Source organism: Pagrus major, chromosome 17, assembly GCF_040436345.1.
Source record: "Pagrus major chromosome 17, Pma_NU_1.0".
NCBI classification, from domain to species: domain Eukaryota; kingdom Metazoa; phylum Chordata; class Actinopteri; order Spariformes; family Sparidae; genus Pagrus; species Pagrus major.
This window is the reverse complement of record NC_133231.1, coordinates 26211930-26237046: the sequence shown is the minus strand read 5'-3', so window position 1 is coordinate 26237046 and position 25117 is coordinate 26211930. Positions and strand designations below refer to the sequence as shown.

Sequence of the window (25117 nt, the reverse complement as noted above, 5' to 3'; positions counted from 1 at the left end):
CAATGTGTGAAATTGGTGGAGTTACTCTTTAAGTCAAGTCAAGTCTCATGAAGATCCTGCAGTCTTACTTGCTGTATCCAGTCTTTATAAAGAGAAAATACAAGGTATTAACTTTCAAACTAATCAAACAAAAACCACATATCTTTCTCAATATCTCCTCAATCAAAAAAATATTCCCTCCCCATCGATTTTAGCAATGAAATACTGATAGCCAGACTATAAAAACGTATCACGTCTCAAGTCAAGGCATTCAAGTTCAGATTATATTATGTCAAGTCATCAAAAAAAAAGTCAACTTGGGCTCACATATCTGCAATGAACAATACTTAAAATCGGTTTAAGTAAGTCAGACACAATAAATGTGCAGAGGCACTTAGTAAACCTCAAAACACCTCACAGCTTGCCGTTCAATTGAAAACTGCCACGCAGCTCCAGGATCAGACGGACTATCAACACTCAGTCATAAAGCTCCTGCTGAATTCATTGTTCTCTGTGGTTTGAAATTTCCATATTGCACTTGTAGCCACACCTGGACAAGGAATGTCACAGCAGGTGTTTTGCCTTCGAGACGGGAAAACATCTGCTGCTGAAAAGCAAACCTGAGCACACAGAAAGGGACTGGGCGCCTCAGTGAACAGTTGTGTAGATGAGATCTAAAAGTGTATTGCATAATTAAACAAGCTCAGATGTTCACAAAATGAAACTAAGATCTGCAGCAAATGTCTTTTGTTGCACATGATGAAAGCGGGGTTGTTGTAGAGGTGTTGTAGAGCTTATTATAGCAGGCACTGACAGTGTGGAAACTTATAGTTGGTGCAGAATTTAACTGTTTGCTTGTAGCAGCAGCATGAAACTACATGAATGTGAGTTGTGTAGTCATTTTTTCACCATATTGTGCAAGCCTACTTACAGTAAATTCTTGTACATCATCCTCCATCTCGAGGGTGAACTATAAACTATTAATTGTGAAAGATTCCTTCTTGTTTAGAGAATCAGCTGCCTTAATAAGATGTGGCCCCCAGATCCTCGTCACCCTGGAATCACTTTCCTTTACTCCCAACTATAAAACCCCTGCTGTAGAGAGAGTTTAGCTAGCTAGCTTTACCAGAGGTCAACCCTCTTAACCCAGTGATAATCTGCTCGATGGTGCAGGGCAACACAAAATCTCTGCTGCCTCTGCTGCTGCAATCAGTTATTTCCCTGGCCTGACCCTGCTCATATTCTTGTGTCAGCAACAATCTGTAGGAGCTTTTTAGAAGAATGACACCAGATCAGAGATTTGAGACTCAAAGCACCCACCCCAGAGCAGATTAAGTGTAAATGAGCGTTCGAGGGAAGTTCATGAGTTTGAGAGGTGCTCGTTTGTGACTGTTTCCTAATAGAGCAGGATTTTTTTTAATGCCACAGTTGTTTTTTGTTTTGACATCTCATGGGCTTAAATTGACCTTTCACCATCATACTCGTGCTTGTGCACGTTCTCCTTAAAAACACACACACACTTCCTTCCTTATTTTTATTCACTTAGTTGGCCCTAATTTGTTTTCCAGCAGTGTGTTTTCAACAAATACTTTCCAGTCTCCGGACTGCCTGCCCTTGACAACATGCACAGAGATCCTATTCTTAGCTGTTAACATTAAACTGTGAAATGTCGAGTGACTTTACTCCTCGCATTTTTCCCCTGTCTGCTGTCAGAATCATCTCCATCTCCAAAATTGTCTTAAGCTTCCCTTTCTTCCCTCTGTCTTCTCTTTTTCTCTGTCTCCACCTCCATTCCAGGCAGATTAGAAACACAGCTGTCCATGAGAACCTTTCTTATATTAGATGTGTATTGGCAGCGCTGTTGTGTTTTCAGAAACATCATCCTCTTTTTCCACTGAGACCTATATTAGCTCCTCTGTGAGCTAAAATTACCTACTATTAGCGTTTCATTTTATTTTTGACATTTTTTAAAGCCGATTCAGATTTCGGGCAGGGAAATCTATCCTTTGGCTCCGTGCACGCTCTGCAGAGTAAGTGTTGAGACAATTTGTGAGAACAAGTTCACTTTCAGACACAAAGGAGTCGTGAGTCGGTGTGAAAGGGCTCACGTTGCACCTGTGGCCTCTCTCTTTCTCCCTTTCTCTCTCTCAAACGTGCACGTACTCTGCAAAAGGATGGGTCATTTGTCAACACTGCATCATTATCAACACAGTGAGGCTGCTGTTGCATGTTAGGCTAATTTAAGTTGTGTCATGTCTCAAACTCGACCCACTGACAGGTTGAGAACAACCATATGAATCACAAAATATGTCTGCAGAAGTCGTCCCGTTCTCTCAGTAGTTAACGGGCAGTGCCCAGTGTCCACGGTGTTCTCATGTGACAACGGGACACAGGACCGCAGAAACCGAGCCGGCCTGCGGGAGGGCAAACGGGTCAGGACAGCTCCGACAGCCATAGGTAGATCATGTACCTTTTCAATGCTGCGAGTGGGGGAGGGGGTATACTGTCCATTCACACACAATGCCAAGAGGCCAGGACCCCCTTCAGAGCAACTTCACAATCCCTTTTCTCCAGAGTCTTATGTTACTGTGGGATTAAAAGGCTGTCAATCAGCTTTATACCTCGTTGATTGATGGACAAGAGACCAGAGCATTGATCTTTGTGAACTTGGGTTTCGATCTTGATGTTGAAAACAGTATTAAATTCTCGTTGTGACTTTAAATGGATGTTATGCAGTTTATTGTCCATGAAAAGTGTTATTACAAATAAAAAACTTCCAGAGTATAAATCCAGCCATTGTGGACTACCATTTTCAAACCTCAAGTTTGGCATTATAGCTTTCACTTCCCTTTTTGGAGCTAGAAGTAACCATATTAGAGCTGGGGAGGATATCCTGATTCGATCTGACTGATAACCCGAGGATGCACCCTTGTAGCGACTTGTGAATCACAAGGTAGTCACAGCCCACAGCATACTGTGCTCTATCACTCATCGATTTATTAGAAGAACTAGCAAATGCAAAGATGGCGCCTATTCAGTCCAATGAGAATTGCTCACCTGACGCATCGAAAAAAAAAGTTTCCTGATCCAATTTGGTTGTCAGTCTTAACCTGCGGTCAACATTTGTGGCTGTTGAGTCACATGAAGGTTACTGGTTGTGGGTTTTGGATTTGTTAACACAGCAGTCCTCCGGACATTTTGTGCTGATCCAAATTACAGGGAAGACTACAGGCATCGGTGATGTTTCTCTTTTTCTCATTTGTACAGAAAACATCTTTAGCAGCTGCTAGTTTGTCAACAACTATATCCCTGGATTTAATGCAGTGTAATGCAGTGGTCTTTACTCATCCTCCCAGCGGGTTGAGGAGGGCAGAAACCTTTTGCTCTGCATGTATCCTAGCTGAAAATGAGGAACAAATGTGGCTGAGAAAAACAAGTGAAACAGAGGCTGAGAGCATGTGGTTCAGATCTCTCTCAGCTGTATTTTCTCAGGCTGATCCTTTAGGTCGCTCTCTTTTTGTATCCAAGTCAGTGACCACAACATCAACAGGAGCAGCTGAGATGTTAAAGGGGAAACTCAAATTTCAACTTAATGTGGAGGGAAAAATCCAGTGTTCGTGCCCAAAATCATATAAGACATGCAAAGACTTATAGGACTACATAGGAAAACACAACTTCCTGAATTATTATTATTGCATTATTTGAACAGTTGGACAGCCAGTTCCAGAAATGCTGTTGCATGTGAGACCTTACTATTCAAATAGATGATAAATGCCAGTAGCTGCTGTATTTCAGCTTTTTTGCCTTGAGGCCCTTGTGCTCTTTAGTTGGTCAAAGCTCCAACCCAACGTTTTCCTTTGGCGAGCTGTCCACACCATAATGCTGTCAGAGGCTGATGTAACTGGCATCTGTGAGGCCGCCACTGGCAATGAACGATCTACAGCGAACACAGAGAACCTGAAATTAAACAACCGTGGTTTTCAATGACATGTTCGACTGTTTTTCTGCGTCTTTGTTGCTGTTGTTTTATTGTTCTTAATAGCTGTAATCCAGCTAACTGTGGGCTACACCCAAGGCGAACGGCATGTACAAAGCAAATACTGTTTATCCCAAACATCATATACACACAGGGCCACAGACAGAAGACTCATAAAGTATATTAACCTAACTTATTGCTTTAATGTAAAATATTGGCTATTCTGGCTTGGCTAACAATTGTTAGAGAAGCACTAGAAAGTGCACTAAATCAGTGTGAGTACAGCTACATTGTTGGAGTCTCTCAGGAGCCCTCCAGGAAGAACATAAAATATTTTATTTGATTAAAGGACAACAGTCTCGTAAACACCTTCTGTTGTCCAGCTGACTCATGCTGCACTGAAGCACCTGCTAGCAAAAAAAACCTTAAATCTCACAAAAGAGTGCAAATAGACCCAGAAAGCCTCTGGTTCCCTGTATTCCTCTTCCTTTTCACATCTTTAGGCTGCAGGAATGTTTTCGGCTCTGTTGCACCCCGGGGAGAAATTAAAACGAGACATGCAAAGCCACAGATTGTCCTTTGAAAGAGCAGCTCTGAACAAAGGTTCACTTGTGTTCACTGTGCTAAGCATCTGAAATCTCTGTAGCTAGGTCATGAGTGGTCAAGTCCAGCCTAGAGTTTTTAAGCGTGGCTTCAGAGGTCGAGGGTCTAAGCGTTACCTTAAAGCACACCCAAAGATTTAAACTCCTCTTGTGCAATCGGCAAAAATTATGGTGTTGAAACACAGGCCCCTCTTCAGTTTTCTCTTGCAGCATAAACAAGTGTTAAATGTGTGAAATAGCTGTTTCCTGTTTGTGCTTTGGTAGCCCCGAAAATATCCATCAATCTAAGAGCAAGAAGAAGCATTGTGCAGAGACCGGGACCTGCCCCAACAGCACTTCTGTTAGTTTGAGGGCCGTGCTGGTTTCTTCCACATGTGCACTGAAGGAATTTTGTGTTTCCTCAGAATGTTTTTTCAGTTTCGAGGAACCAGCAGTCTTTCCCCGTCTTTTTCTTTGGCTTTTGAGTGGGTATGAAAACATTCGCTTTGCCATGTGCCTGGCCCGATTCTCTTCTTGTCATGGACAAAAAGGCCATTTTCTCCACGTCTACCCTATCCTGGACTCTGTTGCCATGGAAACCCACAGTCTAGCTGGCAAAGGCTTTGTATTCCTGCGGGAGACTGTTATAAATGTGCTGTCTCACCACTGTGTGTGTGTGTGTGTTTTGGTGAAACCTTTTTTTTCCTCTTTGTTTATGCACATCTGTGTTTGTGTGTGAGAGATTTTTTCTGGGTGAAAAGGTTTGTTTTTGGAAGCTTTGTCCTGGAATTTCATTTCAGATGCCTCTCCTACAACCATCCTCTATACTTAGCCAATGATGAGAATTCATCACTCAGTCTCAGCAGGATCAGCTGATACAACTAATAATGTCCTGCACACATAAAGTACACATTTCAACACATCAAAAATGCCAGTCTTTCTTAATTTTATATCCACAACAAATGACTGTATTTTAAAGAATATTGTGAGTTATAATATCGAGCTGCACAGACATAAATACAGTCTGAACTTTCACTCATGCATATTTAACACTAACCTTAATTGGTGTAATGCAATCCAGAACAGAAAGAGTTACTTCCTTCTGTGAGCTGATGTTTTTGTTGTTCTTCCTGCTCCTCCTCTGTGGCCCCAGGACTTGCAACAACAACCAACAACATGAGGATGGCCCTTTTTGTTTAAAGGTGTTTGTTACACCCACTCCCAGTAGCCCACTCTCAGTGAACTTCCTTGCTACTGTTCCTCTGTCTGTATACTTCCTGTTATGTTATGTGACCCCCCCCCATACACACTCAGAGACAAGTACAAAACAACCCCATGACTGCAGTACCCATAAATTCCATCCTGTAACCTCTGCTACATCTGTCTTTTGTCCCCACTAGGCGAGTGTGTACTTCAGAGAGCTGTTATGGTGAGAAAGAAGCTGACTGCAAGGGAAGGAAGAGGTTGGCTGTCTGGGACCCTCTTCTGTACCCACTTCAGAGTGGCCTTTGTTCCCCAGGACGGCCCCAAACCTGATGTGAGTCCATCTGAACAGTTGTATTGATGAAAAATAAATGAAACAACGATCAAGAACATGCAAATGCAAGTACTGTGATGATGTGAGTGTTGTTTTCTTCAACATTCATAATGCAGGACAATGCAGACCCAGTCCTTTTAGGTGACCATGATGTGGCTTTGGCATCCATAGAGAAGGTTGTGGTTGGTAAGTAACTCATGAGTCATGACCAATGAAAAGTATTTTAATTAAACTATGACCAGAGATTTATTGACTTGCATTACTCAAATGTGACACTCCCTGTTCCAGTCCAATCACAGGCTATTACGCCTTTTGCCTTGGTACTGATCATTGCACAACTCCATCATGTTTTTTTAATCAGTACTTAGAATATTTTACTTATCACGAGGATACTAGATGCATAGTTTTCCAAAAAATGATTTGGTATAACTGTTGACTGATTGTGTATATTATTATCATCAAATTGGTTTGGATTAAAGTTGTAACAGCCATGGTTACCTTGGTAACAGCTAGTGAGGTTTAACACCACAGTAAACAGTCATTGAGCAGCGTCTTGGTCAGTAATACAAAAGAAGAGCAGAGCGTTTCTGTTTAGAGGCGACCAAACAAACTCTCGTTGTCACAATAAAGAGGTCAGTCAGAAATAATTTAATGCTGTTAATAGCATGAGTAGTTTTCCACACAACAGCAGTGCACAGTAATATTTGTTGGAGCTCACTGTGGTTTTCTTGTTCTGTTACTCCCCTGTAAAAGTTAGAAACGATCCACTGAGGAAAAAAATTAAAAATTAGAGTTGTCTTGTTTTTAGATGCAGTTTTGACTAATGATCACTGTTAAAGCTAACCGCAGTGAGAAATACATTTAGTTTCCTTTAAATGCTTCACAATAAATCCACCCTGTGATTCACCAGTTGAAATCTTTTAATGTGGAATAAGAGCAATAAGAAATGCTCGGGTGGCAGTAGCAATAACTTAACACAAAACTGATCAACAGTGACCCGACAGTAAGGCTGTTAGATGAGAAAAAAAATGTGCTTGATTACATCTTGCATCATGTCCTGTCATAAGCTTGTGTTTCGGTAAGCAATAGATGGTGATGAGTCACCAAATTGACGATTTGATTTGACTTTCAGTTTTAAAGAAGACATATGCTCATTTTCTTGTTCATAATTTTAGTTTTGGTTCCTGCTTGAATAGGTTTACATGCTTTAGTGCTCAAAAAACACGTCGGTTTGCAGCACTGTATTCCCCCTCTGCCTGAGACACTCTGTTTGGCAGAGTATATACAGAGTTGTTTACTGAATGTAAATATTGGTTATTGCTGGAAAAAAATGTTGATGGTAAAGGCATCAAAATGTAGTTTGTTTTTCTGAAAATCTAAAGAATTTTACCTTTAAAACTGCCATAATATTCCAAATAAGGTGTTAATGTAATAAAAGCTCTTCTCTGATCATTACTAGAATTAAATTATGCGAAATAAGATGTTTAAATAGCTCATACTGTATGTTAGAATGTGCAGGGCTGTGTTGTGAAGTTAATTTCAGTGGCGCTCACATACTGTAGGTCTAACCTACATACTGTTTGTAACATATACTCTAGGGTTCTTTGGCTCTTGACCCATTTGTCTGTGTCAAGTTTAATTAGACTCCTGTTCCTCTCTGTGTTGCAGTGGGCCCAAACAGAACCAAGCTGGTGTCCCCAAACTCATCGCTCAAGTTCACTCCTGAGGAGCTGGTGCTTTACTGTAGGGACCTGCGAGTCATCTGCTTCTTGTTTGACCGCCTCACTCCTGACGCACAAGTCTTAGAGGTGTGTGTATATCTCCTGATTTTCGGGATTTGATGATCTCATTATAAGCATGACTAGGTCTGGCACCGGCTTAATAACCAAACTTAAAGTGCGTCACAGCCCAAAAAACAGGAATTTGCCGACTTTGACCACGGATGACTGTTTTTTTTTCCAACCTTTAAAATCACTTTTTATAGATTTGCTTTATGTTATTTATTTTATTTCCTTCTTTCTATTATGTTTTTTTTCCACTCCATCTAATTTGTGTTATTTCAGTGTACAAAGTTTTATACCAAATTCTTCTCCTAGAGATTTGTGCACCAGGGTTGGTAAATATTTGCATGCAGCTGCATATTTCAGTTTGTGTGTGTGTGCGTGTGTGTGTGTGTTTGTGTGTATTGGCTCAGATTCAAGGCTCTGGTTACTGCCATACTGTTTATCAGTCATCTCAGAGCCTAAAGACTTCTGCATAGAGAAGATGATCTGTACCATAGACCAGTGATCTGACTCTGCAAGGCATTGATGCTGAAAGCTGATGACCTTTGTCATGTTGATGGGCTCACTGTGGTTTCCCTCCTCAGATAACGTACACCATCGCCAAGACCTACCAGCCTCCTAAACCAGGGTCAGTTTTATCTTTCCAGAACGCTGCCCTTGGGAGTGTAGGTGAGTCGATTAATGTATGCACTCTCATGTATACAACCACCTGTTCCCTCCCTGGCACTGAAACAAAACTTTCTGTCAGTCTGTCTCCAGCTGTATTGGGTTGCTAGGAGCACATATTATTTTGGTTTTCATAATTATACTTTGGTATGTGGTAGGCTCATATTCTGTTCAGTCAGAAAGGTGTTCCCTGTATTTATGGCCCTATTCACATCAACTTGATAAGCCGACGATGTCCTGTAAAGTTTATTTTTTATCTTTCCGACCTAAACCAAATAAGAAAGGAATCATACGCTTTTCAACTCTTTTTCTGTTCTTATTTATAAAAAGAGCCTAAAAATATGAGGAACCAATAATATAATGTTACTTATTCAATATATTAGGGATATATGATTCTAGTATACTAGGTAATGCTGGTTAGTTTGCTTGCTCTTCTGACTGTTTGACAGTAGAATATTGTTTCTGTGTGGTTGTGTGGACTCAATGGATAGATGATAGTTTTTCAAGGGCTGGCTTGTCATTCCCAAGTATAAAGCCTGGTCAGCTAAAGATTACGAATGGGAAACGAAAGCTAGATGCAAACATGGTGTGAAGTTGTTTGACATCTCCAACATAGAGGAAGGCAGCAGTTTTAAGCCATATGTAAGACCAAAAATCACTCATCTTGTCACAGCCACATCTGCAGCCAGAGATGATTGAGAGTTGATGATCTGAAGTATTTATTCTTCATCTGCCATTCAGTTTCTTCTATGCATGTTTCATTGTGATGAATATTCATAGAAATAACAGCTCAGTGAACGAGAGAAAAAAGGCCACATGAATCAGAAATGCAGCGTGAATATCTCAGTCATGTGCTGTACGTGCTTTCTGAAGTTCCCTCCTGGTGTGCCTTCATCAAATCTGTTCTCACTTTGGTTTTCACCCACTCTAGCTCCAGGGACAGAATGTACCCAAAACTGTTTGTCATTTACCCATGACTGAGAATTGTTTCATCTATTTTTGTTTCTTTCTTCTTCTTCTTCTGTACGGGCAGAACATGATGTTACAACTCTTAAGACTGGAGGGAATATTAAACAGGAAACATACTGGTTTCCGTGCAGACCATAATGACATATAAATCTCACATCCTCTCTTGTTGGCAACATTTGAAACTCTACAATGACACGATGAAAATACCGTCTTTGAAGCCAGATGTGAGGAAATCTCTTGAGCTGTTTCAAGGCGAGGCTCACTACATTTTTGAAGGGCTGATTTTGTCAGTGATTGAGAAGCTCAATTTGTGAAAGGTGAAGCTACAGTAATTAAAAGTAACATAATTTTCTCAGAGAGAAGGAATCCTACACACTTTCAGCAAATAGGATACTCTTTACATCGCGCTTACAAAACAAAAACTCCACTCACTGTTCACCTCCACCATATACAGTAATACGAGCCTGTCTGTACAATACATTATGCTATGTTAAAGCTTCGCTAAGCTGACCCGGCTGTGGATGACTTGTCAGCTGGTGGATAAATAATGCAAGCCCCCCCACTGAAACAAGTCACCAGATGACCTACAGTTCACCTCTGCTCCTGGGGTCAAGTGTGTCCAGTATGTGGTCAGTGGACGACTTTCTGAAAGATTTGATGAGACAAGCAAGAACCTCAGATGTGACTGTCAGTCATTCATGAACATACAGTATTTTTACTCCAGTATAAAGACAGATTTTTCTGTTCTGCAATCTGATTTTACCCCTTCGATCTCCCCTAAACTTTGTTTAGTGGAAAAGGAAGTAAGAGCTCAGACTGGATTTGTGAAGAGGCATCTCACAGTGAGCTGTGCCTGCTGCAAATTCCAGTGGACAGCCATTATCAATTGTCTTTTATTCTCTTTCAGTACATCTTCCCCATGGTTAGAGCTGCAGATTTACAACCCTCGTTCCAAAAAGCTGGAATGCTGTGTAAAATGTAGATGAAAAACAGAATCCTGAGCCCATGTAGCAATGTCCTCAATACAGTCATGTGTTTCACAAAGTGGTAAACCTCGCCCCATCCGACTGAGCCTTTCGAGGATGCTGGTGTCAAATTCAGAATAAACATTCAGGTCTCTAACAATGATACAAGACAGACAGAAATAGCAAATAACCACATAAGAGAAGCCGTAAAAGCAAAATCAACAATAGTTAATCTGCTCTACTTATCAACTTATCAAGACTAATTAGTTACTCACTGATCAGTCCTCTACTGCAGCTTTACACCACACCTGGACTCACTGTTGTATTCTGTTGAATTTCCACCCCCTGATCTCTCCCTTTAGAAAAGAGTTGAAAGCCTGTCTACCCAAAATGGGCACGTTGTATTTATATAAAATATGATTAACAAGTCAAGATATCATCATATACTGTATCTGGGCTTGTCTCCAAAAGCATCAAAACAATATTTGCACTGTGACACAAGATGTTTAAGATATGAAGCATTTGAATCACTTTCTTCCTCCAGAAATGAAGCAGTTTCTAAGCAACCGTCGCCGAGACACCCACATGAACTGGTTCGAGTCTGCCTCAGACTGGGAGCAGGAGCTGGAGAGGTGTGGGGCCACGAGCTGGAGAGTCAGCTCAGTCAACGACCGCTTTGAGATGTCCTGCAGGTAAATTCACAGCACAGGTGAAGAGTAACCAACACACCTTTGTGTCTGTTGGGTTTTTAAATGTGGTATACTGTGATACATGAGTTTTCCTGAATATTCTCTCATCTCTTCAATGTTATCTCCTAACTAATATTGTAGAAAAACATGAAATTCTGTGCCAGATTATATTCAATCAGTTACAGTTTTTTTTCAATAATGTGAGAATATATCTGTTCACAATTCCTTGACAAGAGAGCATGTGAAAGGTGCTGTCTTTCAAAATAGGCTAGACTCCTATAATCGATCGATAATGCAAGCACTCCATTTATCTCTGTTCTGTCAGTAAAACTGAGCACTCTCTCTGTTTCCTGTAAGCCTGCCTCGGTTTATCGTGGTTCCACAGAAGGTTTTAGACACTGAGCTGAAGAAAAGCTTCGCCCACTTCAATGAAGGACGCATCCCTGTGAGTGCACTCAGTACTGAGAAACATTTTGATTTCATTGGTTCATAAATGTGTTAACAAACAAAGTGAGGCTCAATCCTTATTCTCATTATTTTGTGATTTTCTTTCAAGGCATTTTACATAAAAGTTTACTTCATTTATACACATTCTCTACAGGTTTTATTTGCCGTATTATGCTAATGGACCTAGAATTTAGACATAATTTGTAAATCCTGTATTTGTAACTGCAAAAACAAAGAACTAACAACTAACTTGTAATGTGTTATGAGGGATTGATGCTGCCATAGAATAAAAACATGTTACTGTAAAATAGCTTAAACAAACTTGCGGTAGGTCCAAAAGATTCTCTCTTAACTGGAGCCTTATTTGCAAGTAACACTACAAGTCTGACTTTGTATTTTTACGCTTCAGTAAGGTGCTGACCTTTGAAAATAGCACTGGAACTTCAGAAAAGTAGAAAAGTTTGTCCTTCCCTTGTGTATATTTTGACTACATCAACTCCAGTCGTTTTTTAGACACGTTTTCCCTTCTTATTATCATTCCTGTGACACAAATTACAAGATGTCCACAGATGCAATGAGTGCCTTGAGGGATTTCTGACAATGTGGAACGTGTTATTAGAGAGGATGAAAATTGTGTTTTGTGCTGCAGCGCTGGTGTTGGCGACACCCCCGAGGCAGTGATCTACTGCGAATGTCCAGCTTCCAGAACAACATCTACCACGAGAAAGACGACATCAGGTGTGTGTGTGTGTGTGTGTGTGTGTGTGTGTGTGTGTGTGTGTGTGTGTGTGTGTGTGTGTGCGTGTGCGTGTGTGTTGACGTTTTCCAAATAGATTGTAGTGGATGGCTGCTATGTGTTTTAAGATGATTTAGCTTTACAGTTAGCTGTAACTATCACAAGGCAAAACATGGGTTACAGTAAACTTAATTATAGGTTGGATGTTCTGCCTTAATTCTGCTGTGGGAAACTTTTTCTTGCCATTAGCTGTGTCTTATTCAAAACGAAGGGCTGAAAAGACATCCCTCCTAACTACATATTTCTACAACAGCAATAAGTGGAAAGTCGGAATCACCAATGTTCGATTAGAGAGTGCCGCAGGAATGAGTCCTAAAACCCAGATATGTGCTCGAGTTGTTGCTCTGACTCAAGGGGGCATTCATGTGAATATTCCCAGTTGGAAATACGTTTTTTGAATTATTCCAACAGCAAATAAATGCACTATAACACAGTTCTAAGAAATTTTGGTCCGTGACATAAAATACATAAGTCAATACTGTACTTTTTAAATTTAAAGTGTTAATGTGTCTTGAAAAGGCTAGCAAGTGAAACTACGGAGGTTGTCGATGACATTACATTTTTACTGCAATAATCCAAAGTCCAACTGAAAAATCCCAAAGACTTTATCCTACAAAATTATGTAACCCCTGCTGCTGTCTATTGTGTCTTTGGTATGCTTCAGCAGAAAGTGTACACAGGCTAGCGGACATGTCTACATACAGTTTGTTAGATCAGTTTACATTTCTGGATATAGACATCAGTTTATTAACATCAGCCTATCTTTATCATTCTAGAGAAGATGCAGAGTGTTTGATAGATATCTGAACAAAGGAAACCAAACTTTTGAAATAGCCTTCACTAAAACAGCAGCTGCTCACAGTCTAAGTACTGAAAGTTGTTAAAGAAGCTTGTGGCTGCAGATTAAAAGCAGCCTACTGAGCATGAAGTCACAATGTCATTAATGAGTATTTTTATATTGAATGAGATACCTAGATAATCAGACTTTTTAAAAAAATACGAGATATTTACAGCTATATTTCCCTCCCAATTGATGTAACACTTAAACATATTACTTCTGGTGAAACTTTACAGAGGGCTGTGTTACTCCAATAAGTTTTTAATAGCATTTCACTTCAAACTTTAAATTCTTTTGAGATGAAATCCACTGTTCACAGAGATATGACTAAAAAGACGTACAAGACATCTTGATTACAAAGTAATCCAAGCTTGTTGCAGGTGTAGCGGTGTGATAACAGCAGCTCTGTGCTCTTCCGTAGAAACTTGGAGATGATCCTGTTTGGCTGCCAGTCCTCTCTGTGTGTGGTGGTGGAGTTGGGCGAGGAGCTGCCCTCACCTGCCGACATCCAGCTGGCACACAGCCGCCTGCGTGCCCTCTGTCTGGGAGGTGATGATAAGACGTGAACGCACACAACAACGGCTGAGCAAATACATATTCACACACAAGCACAAAAAGCTAAAGCTTACAGAGAATGTGAACAGTGAAGCACCCACATCTTTCGCTGGTTATATAAGCCTCGATCACTCTAGCTCTATTTATTTATTTACCTAAGTCACGTCAAGTTAATGTGTCATTCAAACTGCTGAGGCTTTCTGAATTTTCTGCGAAATTCCTGCTTTCTTTATCGCATTTAGAAAGCAGCTGAAAACAGGCTTTGTGAGATGCTCTTTGTTGTTGTTTCTGTCATGGAGGCACACACAGCACATTCCATGGTTTGGGTAAACAGCGATGACAGAGCTCATGGTCTACGACAACCACTGGCCCTGGAACTGAAACGCTGACCTATCTCACGCACACTCTCACTCCCTCTCTGTTGCACATAAACAATGTGTAAAGGTCACCGATTATCACGGTTCACACATTTGTCAGCTCTCTGTTTTGTCTTTTTTGGGTGAGTGCTTCACAGCTCTGAGGATTGTCCTGTAAAAACAGCCACTCAGATGTATTGGGTCAGCTTACTGGCAGAGTGCTCTGAGTCTTCACAACAACTACATAGATAATGAAAATAGACTTTGTGGATTGTATTAAAGGGTAATCCTGCTGAGACGAAGTGGATTTTGCACTAAGGGTCCCATTTAAGATGTGGATGATTTATTTCCAGGAGGTGGTGTGAAATGGTTTTAAATCTAAAGTTTTAGAAACACTTCTTTAACAGGTTGCCTCAAAAAGCTCAAAAATATTCTTAAATTTGAATATCTGAACTCTAAATTGCCACCAACATTTTATCTAATTTCATTTATCCATCTTTAATTTCTCTTTGTCAAAATGAGTCAAGCTCTTCTGCGTGAAAGTCAAATCTTTAAACGTTACACTGAACCTAATACTGTCTTTTTACTATTTACTTGCATTTACCTGTTGACAAGACATCAGTTTGACTTAAGTCACGCTAATAAAAGCAGTGAAGTGTCTGATATGTGTAGACCTCCTGTTTGGAAGACACAGCTATGATGAAAGCTTTCAGTAATATGCTGTAAATAAAGGACAGACAGGAAGAGAAGCTTTCATCACACTAGTCTTTAAACTAGTCCTCATACTGAAAACCTGATGTTTAACAAGGTCAGTTCATATCTCATCTCACTGTTGTGTCTGCTGTGAACCAGTTCTAACCTTCAACTTAGCTGATATGCAGAGATACACTGAACCCTTTTAAGGCTTTTATGCGTTTGCAGTGATACTAAAGGTCTAAATATGATCTGTCTTTTCTCTGTTTTGACTTCTAGATATCTCCACATCTGTGTCAGTGCCTGATGACAAATGGTTATCTACCTTGGAAAGTACCCGCTGGCTAGACTACACAAGGTAACGCCTCTGCAGAACTGATGCTAATTAAAGAACAATTGAACAATTTGAGTATGTGCAGTTTTGTTTATTATGTTTCTTGGAATTAACATAACTTTTTAGACATATTTGTAATATGATCACTGTGTTTGTACCTGTAATGACGCCAATCCGATTTGATATTATCAACCTGCCTCTCTTTTCTCCAGGTCCTGTCTGAAGAAAGCCTCAGAGGTAGCCTGCCTGCTTCGCGGCGGTCACCTGACTGTGGCCCTGCAAGGTGAGTCACGTGACCTAAACCCCGGCTCATATTATTCAATCCATTCATTATTCAAGGCGCCTCCCTCTCATTAAACCCACATTAGGGCTTGCCCTGAGGTAGCTATATACCAGCAACAAGCACACTCCACTGAGCCTACATGCACACTGTCAATAGGCCTCCATACACCATGCTTTTATACACACGGTTACACCAGGCTGCAACTGTTGTGTTTGCAGCTGAGATGTCAGACAGACTCCGTGTAAGAAAAAGGACTTCTACCTCATTCAAGTGATTGATGACATGACATTTAAAGATACTGAACATGCAAATTGATTTTAGGACCTTTATGCATATGGTGCGTTTCAAATGTAAAGTTTTAATGCAAAGCAAACAGCACTTTTGTTGCATTCTGAGCTAGTTATAAAAGCACACTTACCCCAACAAAACTGTAATTTAGGAAGGTACACATAAACCCACACATGTGCAACAAACATTTACATTACTAAAGCATCTGTTAAAGTGTTTCAAGATCATTAATTTTACAACTCTGACTGCCTCCTTGGTAGGGTTTTAATGCAGCTGTGGATGTTTTACACTGTCTGATAGTTTAAAACTGCATTGGTTTGTGAGGATTTGCTGCCTGTCTTTGTCATTTATGATGGTAAATGAAGAGTCTTTGGGTTTTGGACTGTTTGTTGAACAAAAAGAAGCAATTTGAAGGCATGTTTTTGTGCTCTAGGAAATGATAATGAGCATGTTTCACAATGTTTTGATATTTTATAGACTATACAACTAATAGACTAATTGTGAAAATAATCAGCAGATTAATCGATAATGAAAAACATTGTTAGTTGCAGCCCTACTTTCTTTTCCTACACTGCAGAAGAGTAGAGTAGTACCAACAGTAGGTATAGCTTGACTCATCTCCTCACATAGCAGTGGCTCTTGGTCCAAACCTCTGGATAAGGGCAGGATTTTCCTTTTCTTGAGCTTCTTGGGATGAGAGGCGCTCGGTGGGTGTGGAGATACTTACAAGCAACACAAGAGTGTTGTTGGGGTTTCCTTCTTTAAACAAGAAGGTCACCTCTATTTGACTGTGTGTGACAAGACGGACGACTCTGACTGTTGTTTTTGTTGTGGAGTAGAGGTGTCAGCTGATCACCAGCTGACAGTGAGTTGGATCAGGTGACGGGGAATGCTACTGAAGCGACGAGGTAAACCCAAACATGCAGTGAGGGGTGACCTCAGAGTGTCTGGCTGTGTCCACATGGTCTTCAGCTTTCACCTCCTCAAGTTAATGCCAGCTGATTAGTGGTGTTATTGTTTTGACTCCTGACATTCACATGCTTAGGCTACCGAGAAACAGCAGCTCTGAATTTTTGTCTCCCATCCAAGTTGCACAGACTGTGAAGGGACGAAAAATGCTGATTTAAAAAGATAACATTTTGCAGAACTCCTTAGATTTTCTGACTCATTTTTACAAACAGTAGACTGTGGTTGATTTCTAATCATCTGGTCTGTCTGCTGTGGTGCAGCGACAGACCCAACATTATATCCCGCAAACAAAGGCTGTTTTCAGCTCAGGATGTTTACTACTTGCTGCTGGTGTTTGACTTTTTTGACCAATCTGTAGCTGTAAGTGACCAACATGAGGCAGGACTTTTCGACACATATTTAGCTGACAGGTTTGTATATCAGTCGAGACTAAAGCCCCTGTGTTGCGGCAGTTGTGACATTGGCTGGATCAGCAGTAAATGTCCCACTGCAGAAATGACTCACTACACCAGCCCCAGAAAACTCTTAGTGAGCCTCTCCTTCATCTCCTGATGTGTCTGGCACTGGATGTCTGTCTTTGTCAGCATAATTTCTATCTGCGGGTCAGTCGTATCGATATTATCTTTGTCTCTTCTCTCTTGCGTCAAACAGTTAAAAAGCCTTAAGAGAAATAAGAGCAGAATTAAATGGTGGTTGTAAATTAAAGGGTTGTGGGTCCCGAGTGGTGCTCTGAAATTGAAAACCATTTGAGCTCATAGCACAATTAAAGTACAGTAAAGTCTCTTAAGTAACTCACCGCATCTTCCAAGGCACAGTGATGCCAGTGTTTTAGCAGTGCAGGAGGAATGCAGAACCCCTACAAATGCAAACATGATCAATAAACACATTTAGAAATGCATTTATAACACTCAGTATCAGCTAAATGTTGTCCGTATATATGCACTCTGGCCATGTTCTGTCAGTCATGTATGTATTACAGGTAAAGGCAGGTAAAAGCAAAGAAGTTTTCTGGCCTTTCAGTAAGATCTAGTATTTAGCTCCCCCTGCTTTATTATTACAGAGGCAGACGACCGGGACATGAGCTGTGTGGTATCCAGCCTGGTGCAGGTGATGTGTGACCCCCACTGTCGGACCCAGCACGGCTTCCAGGGCCTGGTGCAGAAGGAGTGGGTGATGTCCGGCCACCGCTTCTACAGCCGCATCAACTATCACCGCGACAATGACAAGGAAGAGGTGAGAGTACAGCGATGATGGCTAAGTATTTCTGTATATTATTACCTGTGAAGCAACTTGTAACTAAAAAAAACACTTACTTTCCTTCCCTCTGTCCCTGCAGGCTCCAGTCTTCCTGCTCTTCCTGGACTGTGTTTGGCAGCTGCTGTCCCAGTATCCCTCTCGTTTCCAGCTGACAGACGACTTCCTGTTGGCCTTGCACGACAGCATCCACCTGCCACTCTTCTCCAGCTTCCTGGCCAACTGCCAGCGAGAGAGATGCAAGCGCTCCCAGGTACAGGACACCTGAGAGGGGCTTTGGCATCTTCTGCCTGATTACAGGGCTGAAAAATGATCTAAAAGACTTCCCTGTGAAATATATTGATTAGAGTAATGATCACGTAACTGTAGTCTGTGATCTTTTTAGTTGAGCCTTGGACTGTGAAATTAAAAACTAATTTGGATCTGGATCTTTTTATATATTGTTGAAGTAAAAATGAAGACAGAAATAATATAAAACTCCTGTTCCACCCAGAATCTCGGGCAGTCCTACACACCAGTCAACGGCTGGAGAGACCTGCTTCATCCGGATTCTTCCTTAGACCCATCTGACCCTCCTCTGCCCCCGGTGTGGGACTGGGCCCTGCAGTACAGCAAGCACAGACGAGACCGCTTCACCCAGCCCATCCCCCCGATCCCTCCGCTCCAACCGCTGCTCAATGGCAACCTCAACACCAACCCAGACTCACACAGGGTAGGGCTGCCAACTCCTTTATGGTGCAACACACCCTCTAGTGGCTATAGTGGGTGGGAGCTTCAGGTTTAATAGTGGCTGACACAACAGAGCATCAGCTGGGATGTTGATGTCTGTGCAGCTTTTGACCTAAAAAGGATCATTTGTGCTTAGACAGATGTCAGTTTGGAAGGCATTGTGGGTTAGCAACACATTGTTTCCTACAGACAATCAAACGTCACTCATTACATTGTAAGGAGTTATCAGCAGGCCCACACAGAATCTCCACCCACAAAATTCCAAAAACACCTCCACAGATTTCAGAACGTCTCCACCCTCTTGTGTATGTGATGAGTCTAGTTTGATGTTTTTCAGTTGGCATTAAGATCAAAGTTAGTGGTGCAGTGTGACAAACCCCTGCGAGGGATCTGGGACAGAGCAGTGTTGTTCTGTAAAGTGTGTCAGCGCTCGGTGGAGTATCAGAAGAGGCAGACAGTGCTGGGGCATCTGAAGTCCCTCATGATGGTGATGAAATAAAATGTCAAATTCAAAGGTTCTACTAGAATCTACTAAATATTTCTTTCAGCCTGCTTGAGGCGATTTAAGGATTTAGGATATTGACTGTCGCGTGACAATTAAAAAAACATTCCAGTAATTTTCGCAGACTTTCATTCTGGATCAAAACTGTCAAATCTACACATTCGATTCAAGGCTTGTTATTAGTATCAGACAAGATGAGGGACTGTTGCAGATTTTGTTACTGAGAAATTGACTCATCTCCTGACTGAGCTGATAACTATCAGTTTCCTGAGTGTTTGTATCAGGCCACTGCTCCCTCTTGTGGTGAATGTATCCAATTCAAATCAATTCCTTGAGAACAGGTTGACAATAATGCCGTTCAACCTGACCATTAATTCACTGATTTTATTGCTATTCTCTGGTTAGAGGAATGCAAAAAACTTTAAAAATTCAGTTGTTAGAACTTTTGACGGACAGTATCTTTTCCTTCCCCCAGCTGGCTGACACCATCCCCGGCTCAGTCTTCCTCCTCTCTCGGGGAACCTTCTCCTGTCCTGCTAACCTGCTTCCCTGGCGCAGCAGCAGCAGTTCAGGCGTTTACAAGAAGAGCCACCGGAGGGCGGCGTCCTCCGAGAATGTGCCAGGCCTAGAGAGGCTGCTGAAAGCTTGGGCCCTCACTGAGTTCCCCCACGGCCTCACTTCCATGTCTGGACCTCAAGGACCACTTGACCCCTACGAGCCTTTACTGCCCATCCTCATGGGGCCCTGCATGGGCGTGTGGAGGGAGTGTTACCTCCGTGGGGCGCTCCATGCACAGGTACGTTGGAGGTGTCCCTTACACAGTTTGGAAAACTTGTATAAGAATGATAATGATATTTTCTGACTAGGCTCTATTTTTTCCACCTCATTGGACCTTTAAAAATCCTTTGAATGAAACAATCAAAGACACAAATAAAACTAAACTTAAACTCTCCACACTAAGACTGTGATCTGGGGAAACAATTAGACATTGGTTTGATTCAAGAGGTCAGAAGACAGAAAGGTTTGAAACCACTGGCTTATTTTTCCAACATGGACCCTATTTTCCCCAAGTCTTTGTGTCTCAGTGACTAATGAGGACAACAATTTTTCAAATTGATCAGTTGAATCAGATTTTTGTTCTTACGCCATTTTTACACCAAAGGCAGTTCAATCAAGAAAAGTGGACGAAGTAAAGAAAATGTTTATTAAAGCAAATGTTGTGATGAATGAGTCCAGACACTGGTGGTGGCAGTGGTGGCAGATGACTCTTCTGTGACTGGAAGGCTGATGAGATGATGAAGCTGATGAATCTGCAAAGACTGGGCAGTGATAGGGAGGTGAACGGTTGGATCATATTTGGAAAGACAGCAGCAACATGATAGGCTAACAGTGAAGGTGTGTCGCTGTGCTATTGGATAGATCTGCCCGGCTGATGTGAACAGCTGAAATCAATTGATGGCCTCAGATAATGATAGGAGATTAGTGAGCATGCGATAGAGGGGTGAATGACATGATGATATGAGTTTTAAACTAAAGGCCAAAGCATACAATAGAGCAGTCCTCCTGACTGAACTTCCGCTAGAGCTTCATTAGGTTACTTAAAAGTAAGTGTCTGACAAGATTGTGGAGAGGAACCCTAAAGAGATAAAGAATAAGATCTTTTTTGTTTAGCCAGAAACAGACACTCACCAAAGCCACCAGACTCCATTTGCAGAAGCAGTGATTTTATAAAACTCAATGAAAGCTTATCTTATTGCTGTTCAAACAATCACCAACCCTAATTTACTCAAAATAAACCTTTAAGTTCCTGCGTTAGATTTGAAAATATCCGGAGAGGAGCGACAAAAAGGTCAGACGTCTTAGAAGCAGCGGGGAAACACAGCATGTAGACCCAGAATAAATGTGTTATTGCGAGTTAGACGGTGTGTGAGAGTTTGTTAGCGACTTTTATTCCACCCAAGCTTCTCCTACGCACTTGTCTCATGAAATAGATGTGTGAAGTGTTCTTCTGCTCCCTCTACAGTAAATGATGCCATCAGCATTCACCCTGATATTCATGAATACAGTATTGAAAGTTTCCACTGAGTGAAAGGTGAAATTATTTTACATCTCAAGTAATAAAGTAGCCCTATTTATTCAATATAAATGATGCATTAGTATACAGAACCATCAGATAGGCGGCACTCATCACTGGCTGTTCAATTTAGATATCACAGGGTGGAGTGTCTCAGTGCGGATGTGTCATTGGGTCAACCAAGTGGGCGACATCCTCCACGAATGTTTTATTGAATCAGGTTCAGGAACTTCCGAAAGGCTCTACATATCCGCCGTGTTCTGCCTCATCATGTCTTCTCTGCTGACGTCGTGTCTTTGATGTGCAGATTAGTCGAGCTGTTCATCGACAGCTCCCAGTATGGACGTGTTGCAGCCTCTGTGATGTCTGTGCAACAGCCTCGTCTATCAGTGTCCCCATGGTGATGTTAAGAATAGTCGAGGGCTGTGTGGGTGGGAGCAGTCATCCTTTTTATTTTAGGGAGCTGCAGAGGAACAAGTAAACTGTGAAAACACCAACTCTGGCTAACAGTGCAGAGAGATTAGGATTATGTTCTGTGTAAGTGTTTTACCCACAATTTCACACAACATTAAAGTCAACAGGACACAAGATATGTGTTCATTCAGAAATCACGACTTTGTCTTTAATGATGATTTGAGTGTAGAGCTGTCTCTAATGATCGTTTTCATTATCGATGAGTCTGACAGTATCTGTCACGATTTTTTAAATCAAAAGATAGGAAGATAAAGTTTAGTTTATTTGATGGTGAAATCTAAATTAGATCTGTGATCGCAAAAGAGGTTCCCTATGCAGTCTTTCTGACAGCAGTAGTTGGAATGCAGTACTGACAGAAAGGCATCAGTAGAGACCGGACCTAAAAAATATGAACTCAACTGTGAAAGAGAGCAGATACTCTGCGTCAGAGGGAATCTTTAAAAAGTTGTTTCTACTGTTGCTTCAGATTAAATTCATAAAATCAACTCCCAACGTCAGAAACTAGAAAATGTAAGTAAATGTGAGCTCATAATAAAGTCAGATGCAAGGTTATTTTCAGGATTGATTGCTTAGTCTATCAAATCTAAACATATTGTGAAAAATGCTAATCATCGTTTCCCAAAGTGACGTCTTCAAGTTGCTCGTCCAAAACCCGAAGAATCTTCATTTACTGTCATAAATTATAAAGAAAAGCATCAAATCTTTCAAATTAAGAGGCTGGAAAGTTAATTAATTTTCGTTCAATCAGCTAATCCATTAACTGACTAATTCTTGCAGCTCTGTCTGAGTGATAACTCTTAAGACTCCTGACCGTGTTGCTTTCTATCCTCAGGCGTTCTCCCACCCCATCTCTGCGAACCACCCCCACCCTGTGGAGCGGCTTGCCCAGGAGGTGCAGCAGCTCAAAGACAAGCTGGCGCAGGTGTCCTCAGGCACGGATCCAGACCCGCCCACCAAGATCGCGGAGCCGCGGCGCACCGACACCAACCTGAACCAGAACACCAACAACGGCACCTTCCTCTTCCCAGCGCCGAGGCCTCAGAGCGCGGTCACGCCCAGAGTGACACCCCTTCCTACCTCCTCCAACCACCAGACCTCCAGGGGCCCGCCGCCCGCGTCAGCTCCACCATTCAGGCCCGGCCACAAAGACAATGGCGGCGGCAACAAGCACACCTTCCTGTTTGGGCACTCTTCGGTTACAGAGGCCCGTCCTGACCAGCGCTATTACCCTGCACCTAATAACGCCAAGCTGCCTAAGAGCAACGGGTCGTCCATAGCCTCCTGAGGTCTGGTCCGCGCCGTAACTTCTTCTATTATGGCACAGACCGCGCCGTGTACCATAACCAAATAAGGCTGGCATCATGTACTGAGGAGACCCTGACGTGCGTTTCCTGTCTCACCGTGATTAAAAAGTGAACATTGAGCTGCAGTAATATGAAATAACCAGTGCAACAGCTCCTGACTCTGCTACTTATCGTCAGTACTGTATTAAAAAATGTGACAACTGTTTTGTATATTTGTAAAGAAACTCGAAGTATTCAATATTCCACTGATGAATATATCAAAGACGAGAAGAATAAGGGCTGAAGATGTTTCGTAATGTAAACCAACAGAGCTTCAGAAGCACATCTTTGCAGTATCGTACAATGCAGTAGACACATTTCATGTCACCCTTCAAGGAGGAAAGGACGCTTGTAGTTTCCATTTTTAGCTTCTTATCCAGATCGGGTCACGATGTCTGGGCAGGACGTACATAGAGGTGTGATAAGGTGGTTCTTGAGGACACTTTGACAGGAAACATGGCAGTGAACGGATCAGCTCTTCACTGGATCCGACCTGTGACCATCAGGCTACGTGTCTGCAGAAGACTCTTTTTTTACAACTAGCCCTTTAAGTCTTTATTATGTAACTCTAGTGTGCACAAACACACATTCATTTAGTAGTTTTGTATCTCAGCTTCAAATAGAGAAGTAGAGCATTGTATGAAAAATTATCGTTTTTTTGAGAAGCGTCATTTTTGAACTGCCGGCGCTGTGACCAGTGACTTAAATGTGGAATTTAGGGCATGAGAGCTATTTTGGTACTGCCCTCATATCTCTCCACTTGCATGCATGCTCGGGAGCGAGAGGCCTATATTCAGTTCAGAGTGTTAGCCTGTATGTGTGTGGATGTGGCTACAGTCCTGCATGACTGACATCATTTCAGGGCTTCAGTGATATAATCATATCTTTCTTTTCTAAGTATTTCTGACCATTATGGGTCGATTTTTGATGTCAGACATGTAGATAAGTGTGATGTCTGACCAAATTTAGTATTACTTTAAGAATATCTCCATCATTTTTGTGGTGGAATTGAAAAACAAAAACATAATTCTGCCTTTTGATTGCCGTACCTTGAGAAGGTACCAGTGTTGGAAACAAAGGGAAGCTTATTTCTTCCTGTGTTTACTTTTTATTTTCTGTCTTTTCTTCCTGCCTGGAGGTGTGTTAGTATGCAGCCAGCATTTAGGTCAAGGACTTGGAAGTGTCTGACTGTATTTTTAAAGCACAAAGGGAATTATCTGGTCCTGCGCCTTTAAATCCAAACAGGTTGTCGTTCGCATGATGTGGGTGTCAAGTAGATGCACTGGCGTCACTCCCACGGACGAGTGAAACAGCACCGTTATGTATTTGACAAAGCATGTTTTTCTTAATATTTCCAGGCAGGATAACAGATCGTCAGATGTATGAGCGATGCCGACCTTCTCTCATGTCAAATGGTACCTCACTTGATAGCACTATGAATTATTAACCTTCTTGTAAATATTCATCACATCACTTCATATCAAGGCACATTGATATCAGCTACAATTGCAGAGCTTTCCAGGTGTGATGCCAATGCATTTACTTCTCTTCCTGGGAGAAAATCACGACATCATCTTTGTCCTGTTGCATGGGAAATCTAATTAGATCTGCTGCGTCACCTGTTGGTCTGTATCAGTGTAATTTAATGTTTTTTGGTACGAACATCGCTTTAATTTGCCAGATGTACATATTTTTTGTATCAGCATGTTTTGATCCTGATGAATAAAAAGTGTCATCAACTCTCACTTGTTTTCATTGGCTTTCAGTAGAGTGCATACCTCTGCCAAGGCCTTACAGTCCCCTTCAAAGGAACAAAGGAATACAAATTGAGTAATTATCTCCTCACCTTCATGCCATTTAATTTCTGAAGCTTCACAGTGAAAGTGTCCAGCATTCTCCTAAACAACTGAAGTAGACGGGGACCTGTTTTAAAGCTGAAATCTTCACTGTACCTGCTAAGCTAAAAACGTTAGCATTCACCCTTTCTGAAGTGGGTGCACATGCTCGACACCATATTGAGGATGAAAATAATGTAT

The 25117-nt window shown here is 41.6% G+C and overlaps 1 protein-coding gene across 1 annotated transcript in view; it reads left to right on the top strand.

Annotated features, from left to right (window-relative positions):
* Positions 1 to 24826, top strand: part of mtmr11 (myotubularin related protein 11) — a 36035-nt gene extending 11209 nt beyond the window's left edge. Inside the window, exons 3-17 of the mRNA XM_073484719.1 lie at positions 5937 to 6073; positions 6190 to 6259; positions 7742 to 7881; positions 8442 to 8526; positions 11002 to 11149; positions 11504 to 11591; positions 12243 to 12331; positions 13649 to 13776; positions 15111 to 15189; positions 15378 to 15448; positions 17766 to 17938; positions 18042 to 18212; positions 18453 to 18671; positions 19666 to 19986; positions 22571 to 24826. Coding sequence (XP_073340820.1) covers positions 5937 to 6073; positions 6190 to 6259; positions 7742 to 7881; positions 8442 to 8526; positions 11002 to 11149; positions 11504 to 11591; positions 12243 to 12331; positions 13649 to 13776; positions 15111 to 15189; positions 15378 to 15448; positions 17766 to 17938; positions 18042 to 18212; positions 18453 to 18671; positions 19666 to 19986; positions 22571 to 23023 — 2372 coding nt within the window. The 3' untranslated portion in view covers positions 23024 to 24826. The remainder of the gene's footprint in view (positions 1 to 5936; positions 6074 to 6189; positions 6260 to 7741; positions 7882 to 8441; positions 8527 to 11001; positions 11150 to 11503; positions 11592 to 12242; positions 12332 to 13648; positions 13777 to 15110; positions 15190 to 15377; positions 15449 to 17765; positions 17939 to 18041; positions 18213 to 18452; positions 18672 to 19665; positions 19987 to 22570) is intronic.
* The last annotated feature ends 291 nt before the right edge of the window (positions 24827 to 25117 follow it).